The 20,373-nt window shown below is 31.5% G+C and overlaps 1 protein-coding gene across 1 annotated transcript; it reads right to left on the minus strand.

Moving 5' to 3' along the window:
* Positions 1–1,256: 1,256 nt before the first annotated feature.
* LOC114419811 (calcium-dependent protein kinase 28-like) lies at positions 1,257–6,852 on the minus strand. The gene is made up of 12 exons (XM_028385608.1): positions 6,231–6,852; positions 5,175–5,305; positions 4,923–4,964; positions 4,638–4,749; positions 4,480–4,558; positions 4,195–4,364; positions 3,901–4,027; positions 2,873–2,988; positions 2,679–2,786; positions 2,492–2,554; positions 2,125–2,298; positions 1,257–1,856 (listed from the first exon to the last, which is right to left on the minus strand). Exons 1-12 carry the CDS (start codon positions 6,633–6,635, stop codon positions 1,695–1,697), a joined length of 1,689 nt encoding a protein of 562 aa, XP_028241409.1. The 5' UTR covers positions 6,636–6,852; the 3' UTR covers positions 1,257–1,694.
* Between the last annotated feature and the right edge of the window lie 13,521 nt (positions 6,853–20,373).

A 20,373-nucleotide genomic window follows, 5' to 3' on the forward strand; every position in this document is an offset into this window, starting at 1 on the left:
CTTAGATCAATACTTGCCCCAAATCTAAACCCTTAATTTAATTAGATCTAAAGGTTTACAATATTTTAGGGGGGAAATTAAAACTAAAAGAAAGCAGTCACGTGATACTAAAACATTTTCAAAAGCTTTCTAAAACTATCCTCCTATTCCTCAATTAATCAAACACAAAAACACGAACACAAGATCCTCCCTTCTCCTCTCAAATCCTTTCGAGCTTCTCCACCGGATTCACCTTCGCAATTTGCAATTACAATTACAATTGTTGTCTTCGAACCAATGTTTTTTTTTTTTTTTATCAAAGTCTCTGAACCAGTTTGGGTAACTAAATCATAGTCAATGCAGAAACTTTCTTGGGACTGCACAAGAGTTATTTTTAAGAAACAAAATAAAAATAGAAAAAAAATTACAAAATAAATTAAATGAAGATATGAGAAAATACTATTCGTTAGGAATGGAGGAACAACGGAACATAAAGAAAATATTTACTCGTTTAAGGTTCATGGCATTGGGAATGTTCAGGGCACCATTCGCGAGTTTAATTAAAAAATAACGGGAAGAAATTAATATCATAAACAAGCGGATTTAGGGTACCATTGTTGTGGTACAACACGAATCCAGTAGTGCAGAGAGACGAGACGTCGATCGTCGTTGTCGTCGATAATTGGTTTCCTTGCGAGAGTGTCGAATTCAGAAAAAAGATAAACAAAAAAATATCACGTCATTTACCTTTTTTATTATTTCAGTTTTTTAATTGAAATATTTCAAGTAATTAGATCTAATTAAATTAAGGGTCTAAATTTGGTGTAAATCTATACCTGATATAAACAGATCCTATCCCTTGAACAAAATATATTTTACAAAAAAGTTATTTTTGAAATAACTTAATCCTCAGCCCAAAATAATAATTAGTTATAAAACCAACGTAGCTAATGTGCTTTTAAAGTCAATAAAACCTTAAATGAATTTTTAAATAATTAAGAAATATAATTAATGTTCTTGTTTTAATAAAATAAATTATTATCTAATAGTATCCTATGATACTATTATATCATGTACTCCGTATCTATCTCATTGATTAATTTCTGCTATCATTTTTTAATCTTCATTTCTCTCTCTTAAACATGATTAAATAATAATTCATTCTACACTTTCAAAATGACAAATAAAAAGGAACAAAACTTTATATAAAAAAAAAAAAAGCCAACACTAAAAAAAGGAATAGAATTGACGTGCGAACAAGAAAAGAGATTACAAGAGTAATAAATTGAAAACCAAATATATTTCATTTGATGATTAATTGTAGGATTTTTTTTTAAAATTTTTTTTGAAGGGGAAGGGGAGTAAGAAGTTTTTTATTTATAGTTACAGTATTACACATTACATGTATGGCACAAACAAGCCAATGATGTACACCGATGAAACTCTGATACCTCAAGTCAATCCACACACTATTTAAATTCCTCTTGACATGGTCGTCTAGACTAAGCTTAACACACAATCCTGTGTGGTATGCCATAGTCAATATTAACTCTAGTTTCAGAGTTCCATATAATGATGGTCAGAGTGCAAAATGTGCAGCAGAATAGATATCACAAGGAGGGCTTCAGCACAATCTGCATAAGAGATCATCATCTTAAAAGGAAATCCATCACTCTCATCTCCTGAATTATCTCTGTCTCCGAAACATATCTAATCTAAATCTTTCGATGATGACGGTGACTTGGGCTCATTACTGTTCGAGAACCCATGCTTGCAGTTCTTAGAAGTCTACGAAATTCTGGTAAGCTGATTTTCCCATCTTTATCAATATCGGCTTCCTCAAGTAATGGATCAATGGAGCCTCTCAAACCCGTATGCTAAAAAGCCAACAAACTGATATCAGTTGCGTGCAGCAAATCTTTATCCATGTAAAAAGCACTACTCTACAAATATATAGAGCTCAAGCTGTGTAGATTTTCTAGCTTCACTTACACACCACCCTTCCCTTTCCTCAAAAAATAAACTTTGATAAATGATGCAAAAATGAACTAAGTATACTATTGCAGGAGTACTATTACTAATTTCTAAGGAGAGAATTTATAATAGAAAATCTTAAGGGAGATTGAAATAAGACATGAGACCAACCATTCTAAGTTCATCTGGAGTAATATAGCCATCCTTATCCAAGTCAAATTTCTCAAAAGCAGCCTGTGACCGTTGCTGCCACTTGTCAGAATCATGTTCCTCCAATTGATGTACATGTAAAGTAGCTGCCACAAACTCGGTGAAATCCACTAGCCCATCTGTGTTGCTGTCTATCTGCCAACACACAGGACAAAAGCTATGGTGAATAGAGAGTGATTAGGAGAAACATCTATTGTCTCAATAAAAATAAAATGATAAAAGAGAGAAAATAATATCATCATACGCTAAGGAAACTTCATGTGTTTCAAATTTTTTAAAGTAACAAACAAAAATGTGGTGCCTATAAAGGATCATTGTAGATACTAACCGCTTGCAATATCTCTAGCACACGTGATTCTTTCAACTTCCAAGGTTGATCTTTAGCAAGAGCCTGCACAAAATATACCCTTTAGACCAAAGCAGGGAAAATATATTCAAGGGGTTAATTGTTCACCAATTCATAAGTAACGAGTTTAAATTTAATATAGTCAGAAAACAGTTGATTAACGGGTTACCTGTCTCATCTCCTCAAGACTAATAGAACCATTTTTGTCCACATCTATTGCATCAAACTGATCTTTTAGATCAGACAACTCTCCTTCATTAAGTGTGCTAGCCAATGCCTGCATGATAATCAAGTAACAACACATCGGCATCAAACATTTCCATTGCATCTAACATGTAAAGGCTTTAATTTGTCTTTTCTCACCCTTAGTGCAAATTGTTTCAACCGACTATATTTCACAAACTGTCGCATGTTGTTCAGGACAGATATATCAATAGGAATCTCTAATGCCTCTCCTCCTTCTCTAACCCATGGATGTGCTGGAAATATCAGAATTCGTCAGTACAACACAACATAAGGGTATAGCTTTGTTTTAACTACGTTTAGATAAAGGAAACAAATTATAGTTAGAATACAGTTAAGTATTTAATTGAGAAAACTCTGTATAGAAACACCATTTACCATAATTGCTGAGGTTGAACTGCAACAAAAATTCTATGAAAAAATAATGCATTAATTCAACAAAACAAACTTGGCCGAACAATTAGGCAGTTAAGCCACTCCCTAATTTTGAAGATGACTATTTAATTATTACCCTTTATTTGGATTTAGATAAACAGTTTATTGATTGTAAATTTATTGTCACTACAGCATACTTGCAACAGTAAAAGGGCAAGCCTTTCGTGCAATTTTAAGGTTGTTGCATGTTGACCTAGAGGTCAGAGGTTCAAATCCTAGAAACAACCTCTACACTTGTGGAGGTAAAACTGTGTACATTTATCCTCTCAAAACATCACTGGGTGGGAGTCTTTTGCACTGGGTCAACTCACTGTTCCACACTAGCAGCGATGGTTATGTCCCTCTTCTGTTCTTTTTTCAAGATAACTTACTTCTGGTCTTTTGGGTTTATGCACAATCAATTGTGCAGTATAGTTTTCTTCAGTCTTTCACTCTCATTTTTCATTTCGAAAATTTCCTCCATCTTTTTTTTACTTCAATAATAGTTAAACTCGATAACATACATTTAATTTAAACCAGCTTCATTAAAAATAATTGTAACCATTTTAATGAACAGCTTTTCAAATGCTACTAAATTCAGTACTTAAAGTTTAAGCATTAATGAATGCCCTAAATTTTAGGCAGTGATCATAATGTATATTTATTTCAAGGAAAGGAAACTAGATATCGTAATAAACAGCCTTCTCAAATTAAGAAAACAGTTGGATACTTACAAAGAGCCTGAGCAGCAGTATATCTCGCACGAGGATCTTTTACCAACAATTTCTTCATAAAATCTTTTGCAGCATTGCTTATAGTAGGCCATGGTTTCCGCCGGAAATCCGGCTTGTTCCGTAAGACCTGGGTATGATAAGATCATAAATTAAATGTAATAGCAAAATATTTATTCAAGTTCTTAAAGGCCATGAAAGAAAAGGCCAAAGATTTATTAAAATTCCTAAAGAAACAAGACTAGATAAAAATCCCACATAAATTACAGGAAACTCATGTCATAAAATGAAATATACCTCCTTGAAGATACCATCCTCTGTCTTATCCCAAAATGGGCGTCTCCCACAAAGCAATATGTATGTAATCACACCAATACTCCATACATCCGACTCGGGACCTGACTTACGTTTTAACACTTCTGGTGCAACATAGTAAGCACTGCCAACAATATCTTGAAACCTCTTTCCTGTTTTGTTTGCAAAGAGAGAAAACCATAACTCAAATAAAGATTGCAAGAACATTTTGAATGCTAAGAGGGATAAAAAGGAAACAAAGATAATGATCAACACATTTTTGCTCACCAGGTTTTATGAAATCAGACAAACCAAAATCGGTAGCCTTTAAAGGTGAATCTTCTTTGGTTGACTTGAAAAGAAAATTCTGCAAAGAGGAAAATTTTAATGTATAGTAGCATATACAAATCCATATTGCGTAGATATGCTAGCGAACTTGACCATACCTCTGGTTTCATGTCCCGGTGTACCAACCCATGTAAATGACACTCAGCCGCAACCTTTAGCATCTGCCTTACAACCACAGCTGCATCTTTTTCAGTATAACGACTGTCCTTCCTGATAAATGTGAAGGCAGAGTAAGTTCTAGTACAAGGAAAAATATATTGCTAAGACAAAAATATTTAGAGTCATTAGGGATCATGGTTCTGAAATATGATTCACCATTGACACACTGAAGAGCCACTTAGACAAGGAAAAAAAAATCACATTCAAGATAAATTAGAACTTACTTGGCCAATATCCGATCTAGCAGTTCTCCACCCTCACATAACCTAAGAAGGTAATTGTCACAAAGTTCATGTTAATAATAACATTGATGTATATATAAAGGAACATTAGAAAGTATAAACACATCACAAATGATTTGGCGAATCAGCTCCCGAAAGATATATCCAGAGTAAATTGCAGTTAAGTGATGCTCAAAACCATATGAACACATTGAAGCAGTATAGAAAAGAGACTAAAAAATGAAAATAACTTACTCCATAACTATGTACACATATGAATCATCCTCAAAAGCATTAAAGAACTGAACCACATTTTCATGGCCTGTAAGTTCTTTCAATATCTTGACTTCTCGCTTAACATCCTCAACCGCAATGGGGAGAACCATCTGCCACCAAATTCAAGGATTGATTCAGGAATGCACGAAACCGCATAAGAAAACAAATGGGAACATAAATAATAAGAAAACACTGAAAAAGAGTTTGTGTAAAACTTCTGTACACAAAACCCGTATTTCACTTTAATTCAAAACCAGTTGCAGGCATCAACAGCGCTAGCCAGATTCATTATTACCCTACCACTCTTTATTTGAAGTGGGTGTTTGGAAACAGATCAGGGACGAGGTTTGTCACATCACAATGAACACCGCTAGACATGATTTGTTTGGTTGTAGAACACGTTACAAAACACACTCAAATTCACACAATTCCATATAGCATTAATTATCTCTATCACGACCTTCCCAGGAGGATGCCACGACATAATGGTGAGAGCTAAAGTGAAATGCAAAACGGAATTGTCAACGACTGGTACTATTTTCTACAAGGAAGAGGGGGGAAAGAAAACACAACCAAGTGGTTTTATATACAGATTGCAGAGAAAGCCATAATTAATCAACCTTGTATGTCTGATTAAAACTGGGCATACAAAAACTTCAACCTCGAAACCGGAAATTTGAGCTAGTTGAGGTAAACATGGAACAAAATAATATTAATAGATGCAGTAGGGGAATCAGCAGACATTCCAAAAAAAAACCCTTTCCAATCAACGAAGCAAAATAAATAAATAAAATTCATCCTTATCCCAAACTCCAAACAAATTTACCAATCTCCAGCACCAAAATTACTAGTATAGTACCTCCAGAACCGGGAACCAAAAACAAAAACAAAATTCTTCCTACTCCTGAACAAACAAAACCACAATTGGAGAAGGCGACGAAAAGAACAGAAATTTAATTCCATTACCGCACAACGATCACAAAATCTAAACTGGGTATCCACCACGGAAGAAACAAAAGACGTAACATTGAATACCTTGCTCTTCTCTAGTCTCTTAACCGCGACACGGTCCCCATTTTTTTTGTCAATTCCAACGTAGGTGTAACCGAATTGTCCATGTCCCAACAATTTCCCGAGCGAGAATCTATTCTCGAAGTCTTTCTCGTACCCGAAATCCGTTCGCTTTCCGCACGGAACACGTGTCCCTTGCCGACGCGCACCCGCTTTGTCTTTGGCGCGTGGGTTCTTCCGCGACTCCTCTGGCACTCGCCGCCGTTGAGCCTGCGACGGTTGTTTCTTCTGCGGCGTCACCGGCTCCGGCGGCGCTGCAGCCGCCGGCGCGGCCGAACATTTGCGGTTACGGTTGGATGAGGCGTTGTTGTTGTTGTTGTTGTTGCTGCTGGAGCCGCTGACCTTGGTGGAGGAGAAACAGAGGCCCATGATCGAAGAATGGGAGAGAGATCAAAGGAATAATGAGAAGATATTATCATTCATTAGCATAGAGAGAATTGAGAGTTATGCGTAATGAGAATGATTGAGAGAGAGAAATAGGAATAGGAGGAAGAAGGAAAGGAGGAAGCAGGGACGACGAAGAAGGGAAGAAGGTGGAGGGGGGTGGTAGTCAAAAGAGACTTTTGAATGAAATGAGAGAGAAAGGAACAGATAAAATGGCGTTGGCGTGGCGTTGCCAAAACTAAACTAAACTACTTCCAATAATTCCCATTGGACATTGTGTAAATTTTGTACATGTGTTGATTCATTTTAAGTTTTAACCTCCTCAATTTTTATTTTTCACATCTGACACGCTTTGGTTTGTATTTTTGTTTTTTTTTTTAAATAATAGGATAGGATTAATTTTAAATAGATCAATAAATATCCGAGTTTAGGACCAGATATAGGCGAAAACAATAATAGTACAGACATTTTGGTTTTTAAGATGGATGTTTGGAAAATAATAAATACATCTAATGAATGCTAATCAAACTTTAAAGAATTTATTAAACAATAAGTTTGATTATTGAACAAGGATAGTGCATCGCTTATTAATTAATGAATTTAAAGTAAAAGGACTACAATTGTAAAAGTGATGAATTACGACTCAATCTTTATTGAAAGAGATCTATATTTAACAATTAATCGGATTACAATTTACAAGTAAAATCGTCTATTATTAAAATATTGTGAGAAAAAATATCATTTATTTATTTAAGATGGATTAATAATGTCGACACGTTTTATTAATATTTTTCGGGGACATATTTCAATAAGAAGGATAGGTTTTACTTAAGAGAATATCAAGTTGAAGCTTGTAGTAATTTTTTAAAAGTTTCATTCTATGACTGGTGTAAATATTTTTAAAATATCAATTAGAAATTATCTTATATATGACTTTTACATTGTTACTATAACAGAAATCAGAGCATCTAACAATTATTTTTTAAGAAAAATTACGGTGACTATAATGAAACTTTTTTTTAAGAACTATAACGAGACTTTGATCTTAGAAAAATTTTCAATATATAAGAATACGATAATCTCTTTTCTTATTTATTACTCTTACTAAAGAAGAATACTTTTATCACCAAAATCATGTAAAATTAGAATTAGATTTGAAAATTAACGATTTTCGTGTACTAACTCATTTTCTTTCCTTTTTACTTCTTCTTTTTATGTGCATTGCAACCCCAATACTATTTACTCGACCTCTAAAATAAACTTCACCAATTACAATTCTAAATTTCACTCTATATTTTCATCCACTAACCCTAACACAAAATCACTGTGGCATGGACATCATCTAAGGCTTTCCATTGCCAAAATGGACATTAGGTTAAGGTGTTTTCATTCATGTGAATGGACAAAAATTGATGTTGAACTCAATTACATCACTTTCAAGTTTAATCACACTCTTCTGTGATTGTGCTAATTACTATTCCTCACATAGTTGTATCTCCTTTAGACATTAGGACTATCACACATGCACATACTCACAAACCTAATTAGGTTTGTACTAAATGCAGTCATATAAATTTTCTAAGTGAACATTCAATTATTCAATTAAATGGGTGTTGAAAAATTGGTGTCTTAGAACACATGATTGATAGGAATATGTGTAAAAAAGAAGTTGAAGATACCCTCCATCTTTTTGAGGAAGATAGGGAGGATACATACCATTGCTTGTAGATTTGGGATATGAATCGTATTATTTTTACATTTATAAAATTATTAGATTATCAATTTTATTTTAAAATTTCATTTCACGTTAATATTTTAACTCAAATTTCAAGTTCAATTTTTTTAAAATTTTGTATATTAATTTTTATTTCAATTCTCAGCAATTTATACATTCAAAATATTTGTCTAAATTTCAAAATTTTCTTCACTTTTTTTAGTTTTTCACATATATTTTCATTTAAAAATAATTTTATTTGGAATAAAATTAGATATTAAATATTAACATCTATATTAATTAACAATATTTTCACAAAACAAAAAAAAAACATCTCAACTAATAAAGATTTGAACATTTTTTCATTATAGAATAACATCTTCCATTAAATTTAACTTTTTTGAAGATTTTTTTATTAGTTATTATTACATTCATTTCAATTTATAAGAAATGAATTATAATGTAAAATATACCTTATTTTTTATAAATTAAAACAAGGGTAGTATTACTCTTGAATCTTATACATGTATATTTTTTTCATAGTTTTAAATTATTAGATGTTACTAAAAGAGATTCAAACTAATTATTTCTTTATCTTTATTTCTCTTTTTATTTTTAAATTTACTCTTTTTAACTGTGAAACTAACTTTATATTTCTGTATAGTATACAAAGTTATTATTAGTTTAATCAGTACTGCCATTTGCACACTTCGTTTGACGATTTTATTAATCACTACTACTGTCCTTCTGAATTTAATATCCAAAAAATCATGCGAGAGATTTAGAACACCAAATACACTAATGTTGACCAAGTCTTTACTCTTCAAAATAAACAATAGTATTATAATTTAATCAGGCAATAATCAAATGAACTGCAATTTCACTGTCGTTGGGTGTCCTGGGGTCCAATAGTTGCTGTTTTCTGACAAATTCCTTTTTCTATAGCTATTTATTATGAGAAGACATTGACACAATTTTAATATGATTTTATTTTATAATATAAATAGAACCAAAATTTTTAACTAGTTATATATCCTTTTAAAAAGTGTGCAGATTGACAAACGAATATGTAATGCAAGGGATGTTTTATTATGTAGAAGAAAAAAATGAAAGATAATTAAGAAAATATATTTAAATTAACGTAAAAAAAGTGTGAAATTCACTTTAGTTTTAAATGTTTCTATTTGAATAGAAACTTCGTCTCTTCAACCAAATCATTCCTTAAGTATTTAACTTCAACTTATCAATTCAAATTATTAATTTATTAGTTGGCAAATTCATAGAGCTTATTAATTTTGGATTAAATCATCATTGTCAAGCACAAAATTATGTAAATAACATTAGGTACAATTATTATTTTTCCTATAGCATTATTTGCCAGAATGCTATTCTTCAAAGAAACAAAAGCACATACGCTAACCAAATCCAAAAGTAACTCTTGCACTTCAAATTAATTTAGTTAAGTTATAATTGACGTTTCACTAGTAATCAAATTAGTATTTTGTTAGACATATGATGTAACTTACATCTCAATACAAGTTGTTGGTCAAAATTGAGTCTCAATTCTCATATTTATTTATCTATAAATACGCACATCTATAAAAAAAAATCTTACAAAAAACATAAGTCGTCGTAAATGATTTTATATTTTTATCAAATATCAAATAAAAAAAATCCACACATATAATAGTATCAACAGTGACACACACATGAAGCAAAATTAACATGATTTACTCTCTATATAATTCATTTTAAAAAACATATAACTAAAAAAGTTATCTACCCTTCTTAAGCTGTACTAACTACTAACACTAAAAAAAATAAGGAAGCTCCATTTATTAATTAAAAATCAATAGCTTGCATGTTTAACACCAATTGTTTAAATATTTTCATTAATTCAATTGTTTCTTTTCAATAGTAATAACCTGCTGGACTGTGATGAGTTGCAACGTCATGCTCGTGCAATTGTAAGGATTTTATTGTTTTGCTATATAATAAAAACAAAATAATTTCAAAGATTAACACCTTTTGTGGTTTCAATAGAGAGAATCTCGAACCACCTCATGCCATGGATTATTCCTAATATTGATTGTGTTAGGAATAGAAGAAACATACGCATTACCGAAACGGAGTGTGCATTGGTTGAGTCTTGAGGATATTCATCTGTCTGTCAGTATATATATATATATATATATATATATATATAAATGGGAAAGGATAATTTAATGAATGTAAATATGATGAAATGTTTATGGGACTAATTTATAAGATTAAAATCCAAAAATTTTATATTAATATTAGAATCATTATAAATGATTTTGTTTTAGATATTATGGTCCTATTTGATATTTGGGTTAATTCAAACTGTATTTTGAAAGGATTAATTTCAATAAAATTCTTTGAGAAAACTTAAGAAAAAATAGTGAGTGATTCAAAACTAAAAATCAATTATAAGTTATCAAGAGCAATTATAGAAAATCAAGGCCTTAGAATCGAAACAAATTTTCTTTTGGTAAAAAATCTTAAGAACGAAGTCATCTTAGGAACATCTTTCATGAGATCCCCATCCAAATTTCTAAGGGAGAAATAACCACTTGGCACTTAGGAAGAAAAATCACATTTAATTTCTCCACTAAACCAATTGCAAGAAATATAAATTTCTTAAAAAAGAAGATTAGCCAAATCAACTTTTTAAAAGAAGAAGTTTCTTTTAACAATATTCAGAAACAATTAGAAAAACCTCAATTGAAGGAGAAAATCCAATCTTTATTACAACATATTCAATCAACCATTTGTTCCGATTTGCCACATACATTCTGGAACCAGAAAAAATACATAGTTGATCTCCCTTATGAGAAAGACTTCAGGGAAAAATAAATTTCCACAAAAGCCAAACCAATCCAAATGAATGAAGAACTCCTTCAATACTGCCAAAAGGAGATTAAAGATCTCCTTGATAAGGGATTAATTAGGAAGAGCAAAAGCCCTTGGTCTTGTGTTGCCTTCTATGTCAATAAACAAGCTGAACTTGAACGGGGAACACCCCGCCTAGTTATAAACTATAAACCTTTGAGTCAAGCCTTACAATGGATTAGATATCCAATCCCAAACAAAAAAGATTTACTCAACAGGTTAAATTCTGCAAAAATATTCTCCAAATTTGACATAAAGTTAGGATTCTGGCAAATCCAAATAAAGGAAATTGATAGGTACAAGACTACCTTCACAGTACCGTTTGGACAATATGAATGGAATGTTATGTCATTCGGTTTGAAGAATGCCCCTTCAGAATTTCAGAAGATTATGAATGATATCTTTAATTCATATTCAAAATTTTTCATTGTCTATATAGATGATGTTTTAATTTTTTTCTCAAAATATTGATCAGCATTTCAAACATCTGTAAACCTTCATTAAGATTATCAAACCAAATGATCTTCCGGTTTCCCAATCAAAAATTAACCTTTTTCAAACAAAGATCCGATTCCTTGGTCATAACATTCATCAGGGAACAATTATTCCAATTGACAGGTCAATTGAGTTTGCTAACAAATTCTCCAACCAAATCTTAGATAAAATCCAGTTACAAAGATTCTTAGGTTGTCTAAATTATGTTGGAGAATTTGTGTCATATTTAAACAATACAGTCAAACTGTTACATGATAGGTTGAGAAAAAATCCTCTTCCTTAGTCTGATATTCATACCCAGGTTGTTAAAGACATTAAGCTCAAAGTTCAATCTATAAAATGTTTGTATATCCCAATCTCGTAGGTATTCAAAATTGTCGAAATAGATACATCTGGCATAGGTTATGGTGGTATCCTCAAACAAATAGTTAATACCCAAGAAAATGTCATTGCATACACATCAAAATATTGGAATTCTGCATAATTGAAATATTCAATTGTGAAAAAAGAATTCTTAACAATTGTTTTGTGTATTTCCAAATTCCAATATGATTTATTAAATCAAAAGTTTTTAATCAGAATTGACTGTAAGTCAGCCAAAGATATTTTACAAAAAGACGTCAAAAATCTTGTCTCAAAACAAATTTTTGTGAAATGGAAAGAAATTTGAAGTGTTTTTGATTTCGAGATAGAGTATATCAAGGACACTTCAAACTCTCTACCTGACTATCTTACCCGTGAATTCTTACAAAGAAATTGTCATGCCACCTAAGGCATCTAACACTTCCTTACGAGGAAGAAGAAGTACACGTAAAGGTTTCAAATTGACTCTACCAAAGCCATCCTCCAAAATGAATCCACCCTCAAAATCTGGGTCACCAACCCAAGCTAGGTCATTAACCCAGAAACCAAAAGAAGAAGGGTCATCTACCCAACTAATTTTAATTAAACCTGAGTTATCCACTCAGGAATTCCCTAAAAATCAAACATTAAAACAAACCAAGGCTGACTATGCCTTCCCAATAGAAACACTTTTGGCCCTCCAAGAAATTGGCCTCACAAAGCTCCCAAAGAAAACATGGGCAGACATAGCCTCTAAATCAGATGATGATTCTGATATTGATTTACAAGCCCTTATTCAAAAAACCAAAGAATCTAAAGTTGTTTGTAACCCTCCAAAAGAAAAACAATTATTGACCACAATATCCTGAAGGGCAACACCACCCCCAAAGCCAACTAACAGTTATATTTATAAAAATAAATTTTCAATTATTTTGCAGATGGAGCCGGAGTATTGGGAGAAAAATCCCTTTAAGGCCATAGCCAAGACATTTCCTTATGGATTCCATTTTAAACTAGTAGCCATTAACAAAACCAAAATTTTCTATGAATTTATTTTAATAGACTCAAACTCATTGTCTATCAAACACTTCAAAGACCCGAATGATATGCTGTTGAACACCCATTCAACAATCCAAATCTTAAAAGTTTTGCAACCAAGACAATTTGGACCAAATTTAAATGAAGTAAAAAAATTATTGGTTCCTTTTGGCACCAAAACAATAAATATAAGCATTACTAGCTGATATACTTCAAGACCAACACAGTCTACAATTTTTTAAATTGGTTTCTTCAATGGTGGGATTTTTTTGGTTCAATTCCCGAAATTTTCCCAAAGCAGGTTCAACAAAACATTTTCACAATTTAACCAAATGTTTAATTCTCAGGAATCACAAATTCCCACATATTTAAAATATTTTTCCAATTTTGCTTTGTCTTGGGTATTTTCATGACAATACAAATATAACAAGATTGAAAACAGCAAGCAATTTCCATCACTTCAACGACATGCATTTGTCAAGTGGTGAAATCAATTCAATGCATCCAAAGCTGAACCATATTAGGTAAAAATTTGGTTCAAAGCCCATTTGGAGTTCTTGAAAGTAAATGATCCCAAGACTTCCTTGTTTCTCAACCAAAAGTCTCAATTAGCTGTCTTCCTGGCTGGATCCAATTCTAAAGAACACTTGACCAAAAACTTGAAGGAAGTTTTGCATTACTTCAAAAGGAAGAAGAAGAGAGTTTTTCCTCAAAGAAAGAAGACACCAACTCTTTAGAAAATGATGACGTATTTTATCAAAACGATGATGATTGTTTGGATATTTCTTTAGATGACATATAATTCAATTTTACTTTTTCTGTAGTAATATTATGTCTATAAAAGGAGTCTTCAATTTCATTGTGAGGTGAGACATATAGTCTTGCGTAGTTTGTAGAGAGAATGACCAAGAACACTCCATGTAAGATTTTCTTTCTCAAATAAATTTTCAAGTTCTTTCTTTCATCTCTCTTCTCCCTTCTTATTGATCCCGTGCATACTATTCCTATTTCATTTTTTTTTCTTCTTTCCCCATAACAGATTCGGTGTAGATTACTGCCGTTTTTGTTTTCTTTTTAATAATGTTTTTGATGCATTAATTTTTCATATGCTTATTTAAATTATTTATATTTACTGTTAACCATATATATATATATATAGCCAATCAGTTATTTTTCTTTGCTGAAAATAATTTAATAAGAAATTGGACTTTGACTTGATCACTTGACTGCGGTTTTCCACTATACTGTTAGGATGCTTCAATTTCGAACCCGCGTGGACTTCAAAATTCAAAGATTCCACTGACGTAGAATGTATTTGAAATTGGACTAGTCCTCGTTAAATCAAGAAATAGTTGCCTTGCTCTGTCTCTTCCTTAAGAATTGGTTTTCAGAAAATTATTTAATTTTTACTATTTATTCGCTGTTTTCAAGCTTTATATTTTAAAATAACCAATATCTTTTGTAAACGTATTATATCGGAAAAATATTTACTTTTATATAATTAAAGTTTAAAATAAATAAATATTTTTAATATTAATGAATAATTTAAATTATAATATAAAACTATTCTTTACTATGTATAAGTTATATTCAAATTCAATTTAGAAATGCAGATAAGAAAGGGCAGAGTGAAACAGATGGGTAGTTAGAAAGATCAAATATATACAAATAAAAGAATAACAATTGTAAAAAAAACATATAAAAGAATGCCATTATGAAATGATTGATATATTTTTTTGGGATAATACATGATATCCTTTAAGTAGAAAATATTGAACATGTGTTTAATAAAAAAAGTGAGGAGATTAAAAGTTGTGTATTCTACTTTTTTTATGATATAAGAGTAAATATTATTTTTTTAATTATATCCTTACTTTCTTCTAATTTTTAATTAATTTACATATTTATCGCGAAAATAAAAATAAAAAGAACTTATATGCATTTATAGGGTTATAGGTTCTATTTGAAGAGCAAATTTTGAACGTAAAGGTTAAACTTTTACAATAAATTTCACAAAACCTAATTTATCCCAACCTTTTTTTACTCGTTACTCTAAAATTTTAAATTGGCACTATTGTTTTATAAAAAGGAAGTGGAAATATTTGAAGAGTTAATATAAATTTATTTATGTTCATGAAAATATTTTATAGCTTTAATATAAATTATTTTTTAACTTTAAAAGAAAGTTGTATGGCTATAAAAATATTTTTTAAAATTTCACGACAAGTTTAACCATAGTATAATTTTTTACGTTGTACTAATTTATGTTTCTTTTTATTAAATTAATATTTGTCTTACAAATAGTTTCTAATTTATATGGCATATATAATTGACTAATTTTAAAATAACTATGAGTTATTATATAAATTTATTTTGAAATATTTGTAAATGTAGGATAAAGTAAAATCGGTGCAAAATTTTAATATTAACGTGTTGATGGGATCCTCTATAAAATAAAAAGTAATAATAATAAATGAAGATAGGGTCAAGTTGACCAAAAGCCCATCCCTAGCCCTTTGGCAATTGCCAAGTCAATAAACCTCGTGCTATTGATTTGTACTTATTGTTAATTATAACACATGTTCAACGAAGGGGCAGTAATGGTGTGAATGGATTTAAGTTCACATGTTCAAGGAAGGCAAGCGATAATCTAGTTATGTAGCTGGCTTACTGATCATAAAATCATAGGCTTATTTATCATTATAGTTTTTCTTTTTAACAAAACCATTTAGCTAAATAGGAGGCTCAACAACAATTTATCAGAATGAGTGATTCTTATGATGTAGGATACAGAAGACTCTAGCCAAACATGCTCTAACTAGAGGTGTCACCCTTACTCATGCTACTGTTGAGTTTGTTTCCCCAAAAAAACATGAATAGGAGGTGTCACGCTATGATGCTTCACTAGGTGACGCCATGCTGGTGATTGCCACATAAGGCTCCACCTAGTGGTGTTTCACCTGCTTCGTTTCAATGTTTAGGGCTTAAAGTTAGGGTGCAGTCCTGATGTTTTTTTTATATTCAAAATTACCAAAATAGGTACATTTTGAATTAATTACAAGATTGGATAAGCTGCCAACCAAAGGATGATTTCAAATATAGTATTTAGTTGATTTTAGTGTAATGATTAGGATTATCGTTTACGTGTTAGGGTTTAAATGCGTGGGTGTTAATATTCTTAATATTATATTTCGTTACTTGAAAAGATAATAATATTTAAGTAATGTTCATGTGTTTTTTATATTTTGATAATTTATTGTATTTCCCTTTTAAAGTAAAAATATTGATTTTTGTTTTACGAAAAAATAATGATATTATAGGTAGAAAAAAAAATTAAATTGAAAATCGAAAAAATTAAGAACAACAAAATCCATTAAAATTACAATGGACACATTGATGTCAATTCTCTCGGCAATTAGTCATGTTTGCATTGACTATATGTTTGTGTATGTTGAGATTTTATCCAATCCCTTTCATTTTTTATGCGCGAAGACTTTGGTCAACCCTTATCCCGTATTTTGGATTCCTCCGGAACAATAATAGGTCCATTCTTTTCAAGAATGGTTTTCTCATAGCCAAGGGGATTCCAGTTGCCCAAATTGGCTTCAATGATGTTTTCGGTTTTGGACATGTTGTCTACATACGGGCTAATATGGACATGGGCACACATTGCAATGATGTAGTAACAAGGATATCTGTAGGCTTGAAAAGCTCAACACTTATAGTAACATTCGTTCAATATAACATACCATGTTTTTCCTCCTCGTTGTGTGACATGATTAAATGGCTCCTCAACATCAATTTTTGTCCTTCCAATATTATATCTTTTAACATGATAAATAGAAGCTTTAGCGTGAATTTTTTCAAGGACATCTAGCCACCTCTTGCAGTAGTGTCGACTGACATTGTATTCTGCTCGAGCTTGCACACCTCTTAGCACAAAATACTAAACCAATATGTCGTGTGTTACCTTAGCCAAAGTAGTTATCAACATATTTCGTGTACCTTTGAAGATCTTATTGACTACCTCTGATATATTGGTTGTCATATGATCATACCTACGGGCACCCTGATCCTGTGCCAAGCTCTATTTTTCTTTCGAAATGTCCCAAATCCAATGCGCAATTTCCTCATTTTTATCCTTAAATTTTTCAAGTCTTTGTTTAAATCAATGCAAACATGTTGTATAAGCTATAAAAAAAGTGGAAGAAAAAAATTAATAATGTGTTGATCACTAATTATGTATAAATATAATGATGAAGAAGTACCTAATTTGATTAGCTCTTCTTTTAACTTTGCATTCTTGAATTTGTGGTTGAAGTTGCCTGCAATATGACGAATGCAATACACACGATAACCATTAGGTGGTTGCCATTGTGGTGACATCACAACAATTGATTCGATGCCTTGATGTTGATCTGGATCAAACATATGTCTTGTTGCTGGGTGACATGTTGTTGTATGTTAGGCAAAAACCACAACCAGTCACTTTGTGTCTCCTTTTCAACAATGGCAAAATTAATTGGCAGTACGCAGCCATTTCCATCTTGGGAGGTTGCAATCAACAAGGTTCCTTCACATTTCCTATACAAGAATGTACCATCAATTTGGTTTATTGGTTTGCACAAGTTAAACGTGTCAACAACATGTTTAAATGTCCAGAAAACACGTTTAAATTGTTGGAATTGTGTGTAAAATGCCCCTCCATACCAAAATTCGGTGGTTTCGATTTCGTAAATAGAATTTGGAGATTTTTTAAACATCCACTCCAACCACCTATGCAACATATCGTATGATTCTTCCCAATCTCCATAAACCCTTACTAAAGTTATTTGTTTAGCTTTCCATGCTTTACGATATAATATCTTAAAATGTTTTTGGCTTGAAATGTGTTCTTGAATTATGGATATGGACACAAATGGGTCATTCTCAATCATGGCTGCAACAAAAACATAATTATATTCAAAAACCGATCATGCTTAACACAAATACAACATTGATATTATACCGAGAATTTTGTTGCCGATGAGTTATGATGTGAGGTTGGCATGGTCTTGTGTTAAGTTAACATTGACACATTGATATGGACTGCCCATTTAGTTTTTGTCCATTTGTTGGTCCCTTAGGACAACAAAGATCTTATTCTCCAGGGACATCCAACCTCACTTCTTGGACATTTTAATTCAAGTGTTGTTGGTCTACTTTCAACAGTCTGGAACTTTTGGTACATGTTCATTGAGTAAGAAACTACAATAATGTGGACATTCTACTTTGAATGACAACATAACCCTACCTAGACCTCACAACCAATCTTCCATGAACCAGGTATATCCAAGCCTGGGACATCCATCTCTTGGTCAGCATAATCCCAATTCACATTGGAAAAATGTGGTGACGAACCCCATAGTGGTTGTTGTGTTTGACCAGCAAAGCAGAAATAAATACTAGTAAATAGTTGTAGTTTGTTAAATTGAAAGAAAGTAAAATAATATGTTTTGCTTACTGTGTCGTTGTTGATTAATGGGGTCGACACCCTCATCTTATGTGTCATAAGCATTTTCTTATAAAATCCCAATATCCTTACCTCCATTATCCTCATTGGAGTCATCATGGCTACCATGAAAATCATCTTCACGATGATACTGATGACTTAAATTTGTCACGTGCTGGTGTATGTTTGTGGCAACACTTTGGGGGAAAACGTTGTTATTATCATGTGTTGTCGAACAACCCGACTAATTCATTGTGGCAACCGAGGTTGACAAACTACCTGCTTGGTCAATGTCGACGTAAAGCTCAATTTTGGTTGTAAATGTATTTTGTTGGAAAACACTTATCATACATTGAACGTATTCGTCATCACAAACTTCAAGTGCATCATACTTAGGGGGATTTAGAGTAGCAAAGAATCTATATGTAAACTTACTAATTACTTGATCATTACACTAATTAAGTTTTTTTGCAAGTTTTCGTAAGTAATATTTGGATTTATTTTAATACCCCTTTTAGACCCCTCAAATATAACCCCCTCTAGTCTTAATTATTATTTACCATTCCAATAAATAAAGGCAACGACAAAACTCATTGTAAAAAATGAAAGTGTTGTTAAAAATAACAAAAGTTTTTGTAAGACTAACAACAAAATTCAAGAGGAATAAATGGAATAGGTTGGTGCATTTTCTTTCACACTCGCGAAATATATAGTAGCAAATTGTCAAATTTTGATTCAGTAACATTTTTATTTGTAAACTATTTTTTAAAATTAAATAACAAAAGAAGAAGACCAGGGTGGCGCCTCCAATGAAAGAAGTGGCACCTTGTATGTATTTCATTGTCCACGAGGTGTAAAACAAGTGTATATTGTTAACATATTGATAAGTGTACCAATTTTATCACAAGTAGTAACAGATTGACAAGTGTTCCAATTTTTCTTCAAGGTTTTTTCTTCTAGTTTTTACATCAATTTTTCCTCTAAAGCACTTGAAATCTTTTTCTTTTGAATTTTGCTAATAAAAAATAGCAAAAATGTTAATTTCTTCATTATTTCATTAAAAAAAATAATAAAGTAAAGAAATTACATCACTCATTAATCCAAATTGACTATCAAATTAGTTTATATTTTGCAGTTATGATATATATGGTCATCTACTGTATCTACTTTATCACAAGTAGTAAAGATTAAAATGAAAGTCCAAATGTTGAATCCACAAGGACTTTGGTTGTACTTAAGTGATGCAAACCCAATTATTAAGCAATGAGAAGAAACAAAAAAAAGGTAAAGACAAAGAATTGTAAATGTGAAATTTGAGATTAAAAAGGGCAAAAGAAAAAATAATAAGAAAATTAAACAATAACTTTAAATGCAAAATATGAATTTAGAATATGATAATGTTGGGGTCTAGTATGTCTAACTACACTTGATGCAATATTAATGGTTTTCTCTATTAAATATTTTTTCAATTTCCACCCACATCTACTAATATTCTTAACCCAGATCCATCATGCTGAAAAACCTAATTTATGTATTCTCTCTCTCAAATCCCTTTACAAAGATGGAATAATAAATAACATTAAGTATAAATATGTATGCAGAGGCACAACAAAGTAACTTTATCCCTAGAAATGCAATGTTGAGATGTCATTTCTCAGTTCTTTAGACATTATCATTTCTCAATGAATAACCCCTAAAAATAGATGCATGGATGACCAAACCACATAATC

The sequence above is a fragment of the Glycine soja genome, chromosome 1 (genome assembly GCF_004193775.1).
Source record: "Glycine soja cultivar W05 chromosome 1, ASM419377v2, whole genome shotgun sequence".
NCBI lineage: Eukaryota > Viridiplantae > Streptophyta > Magnoliopsida > Fabales > Fabaceae > Glycine > Glycine soja.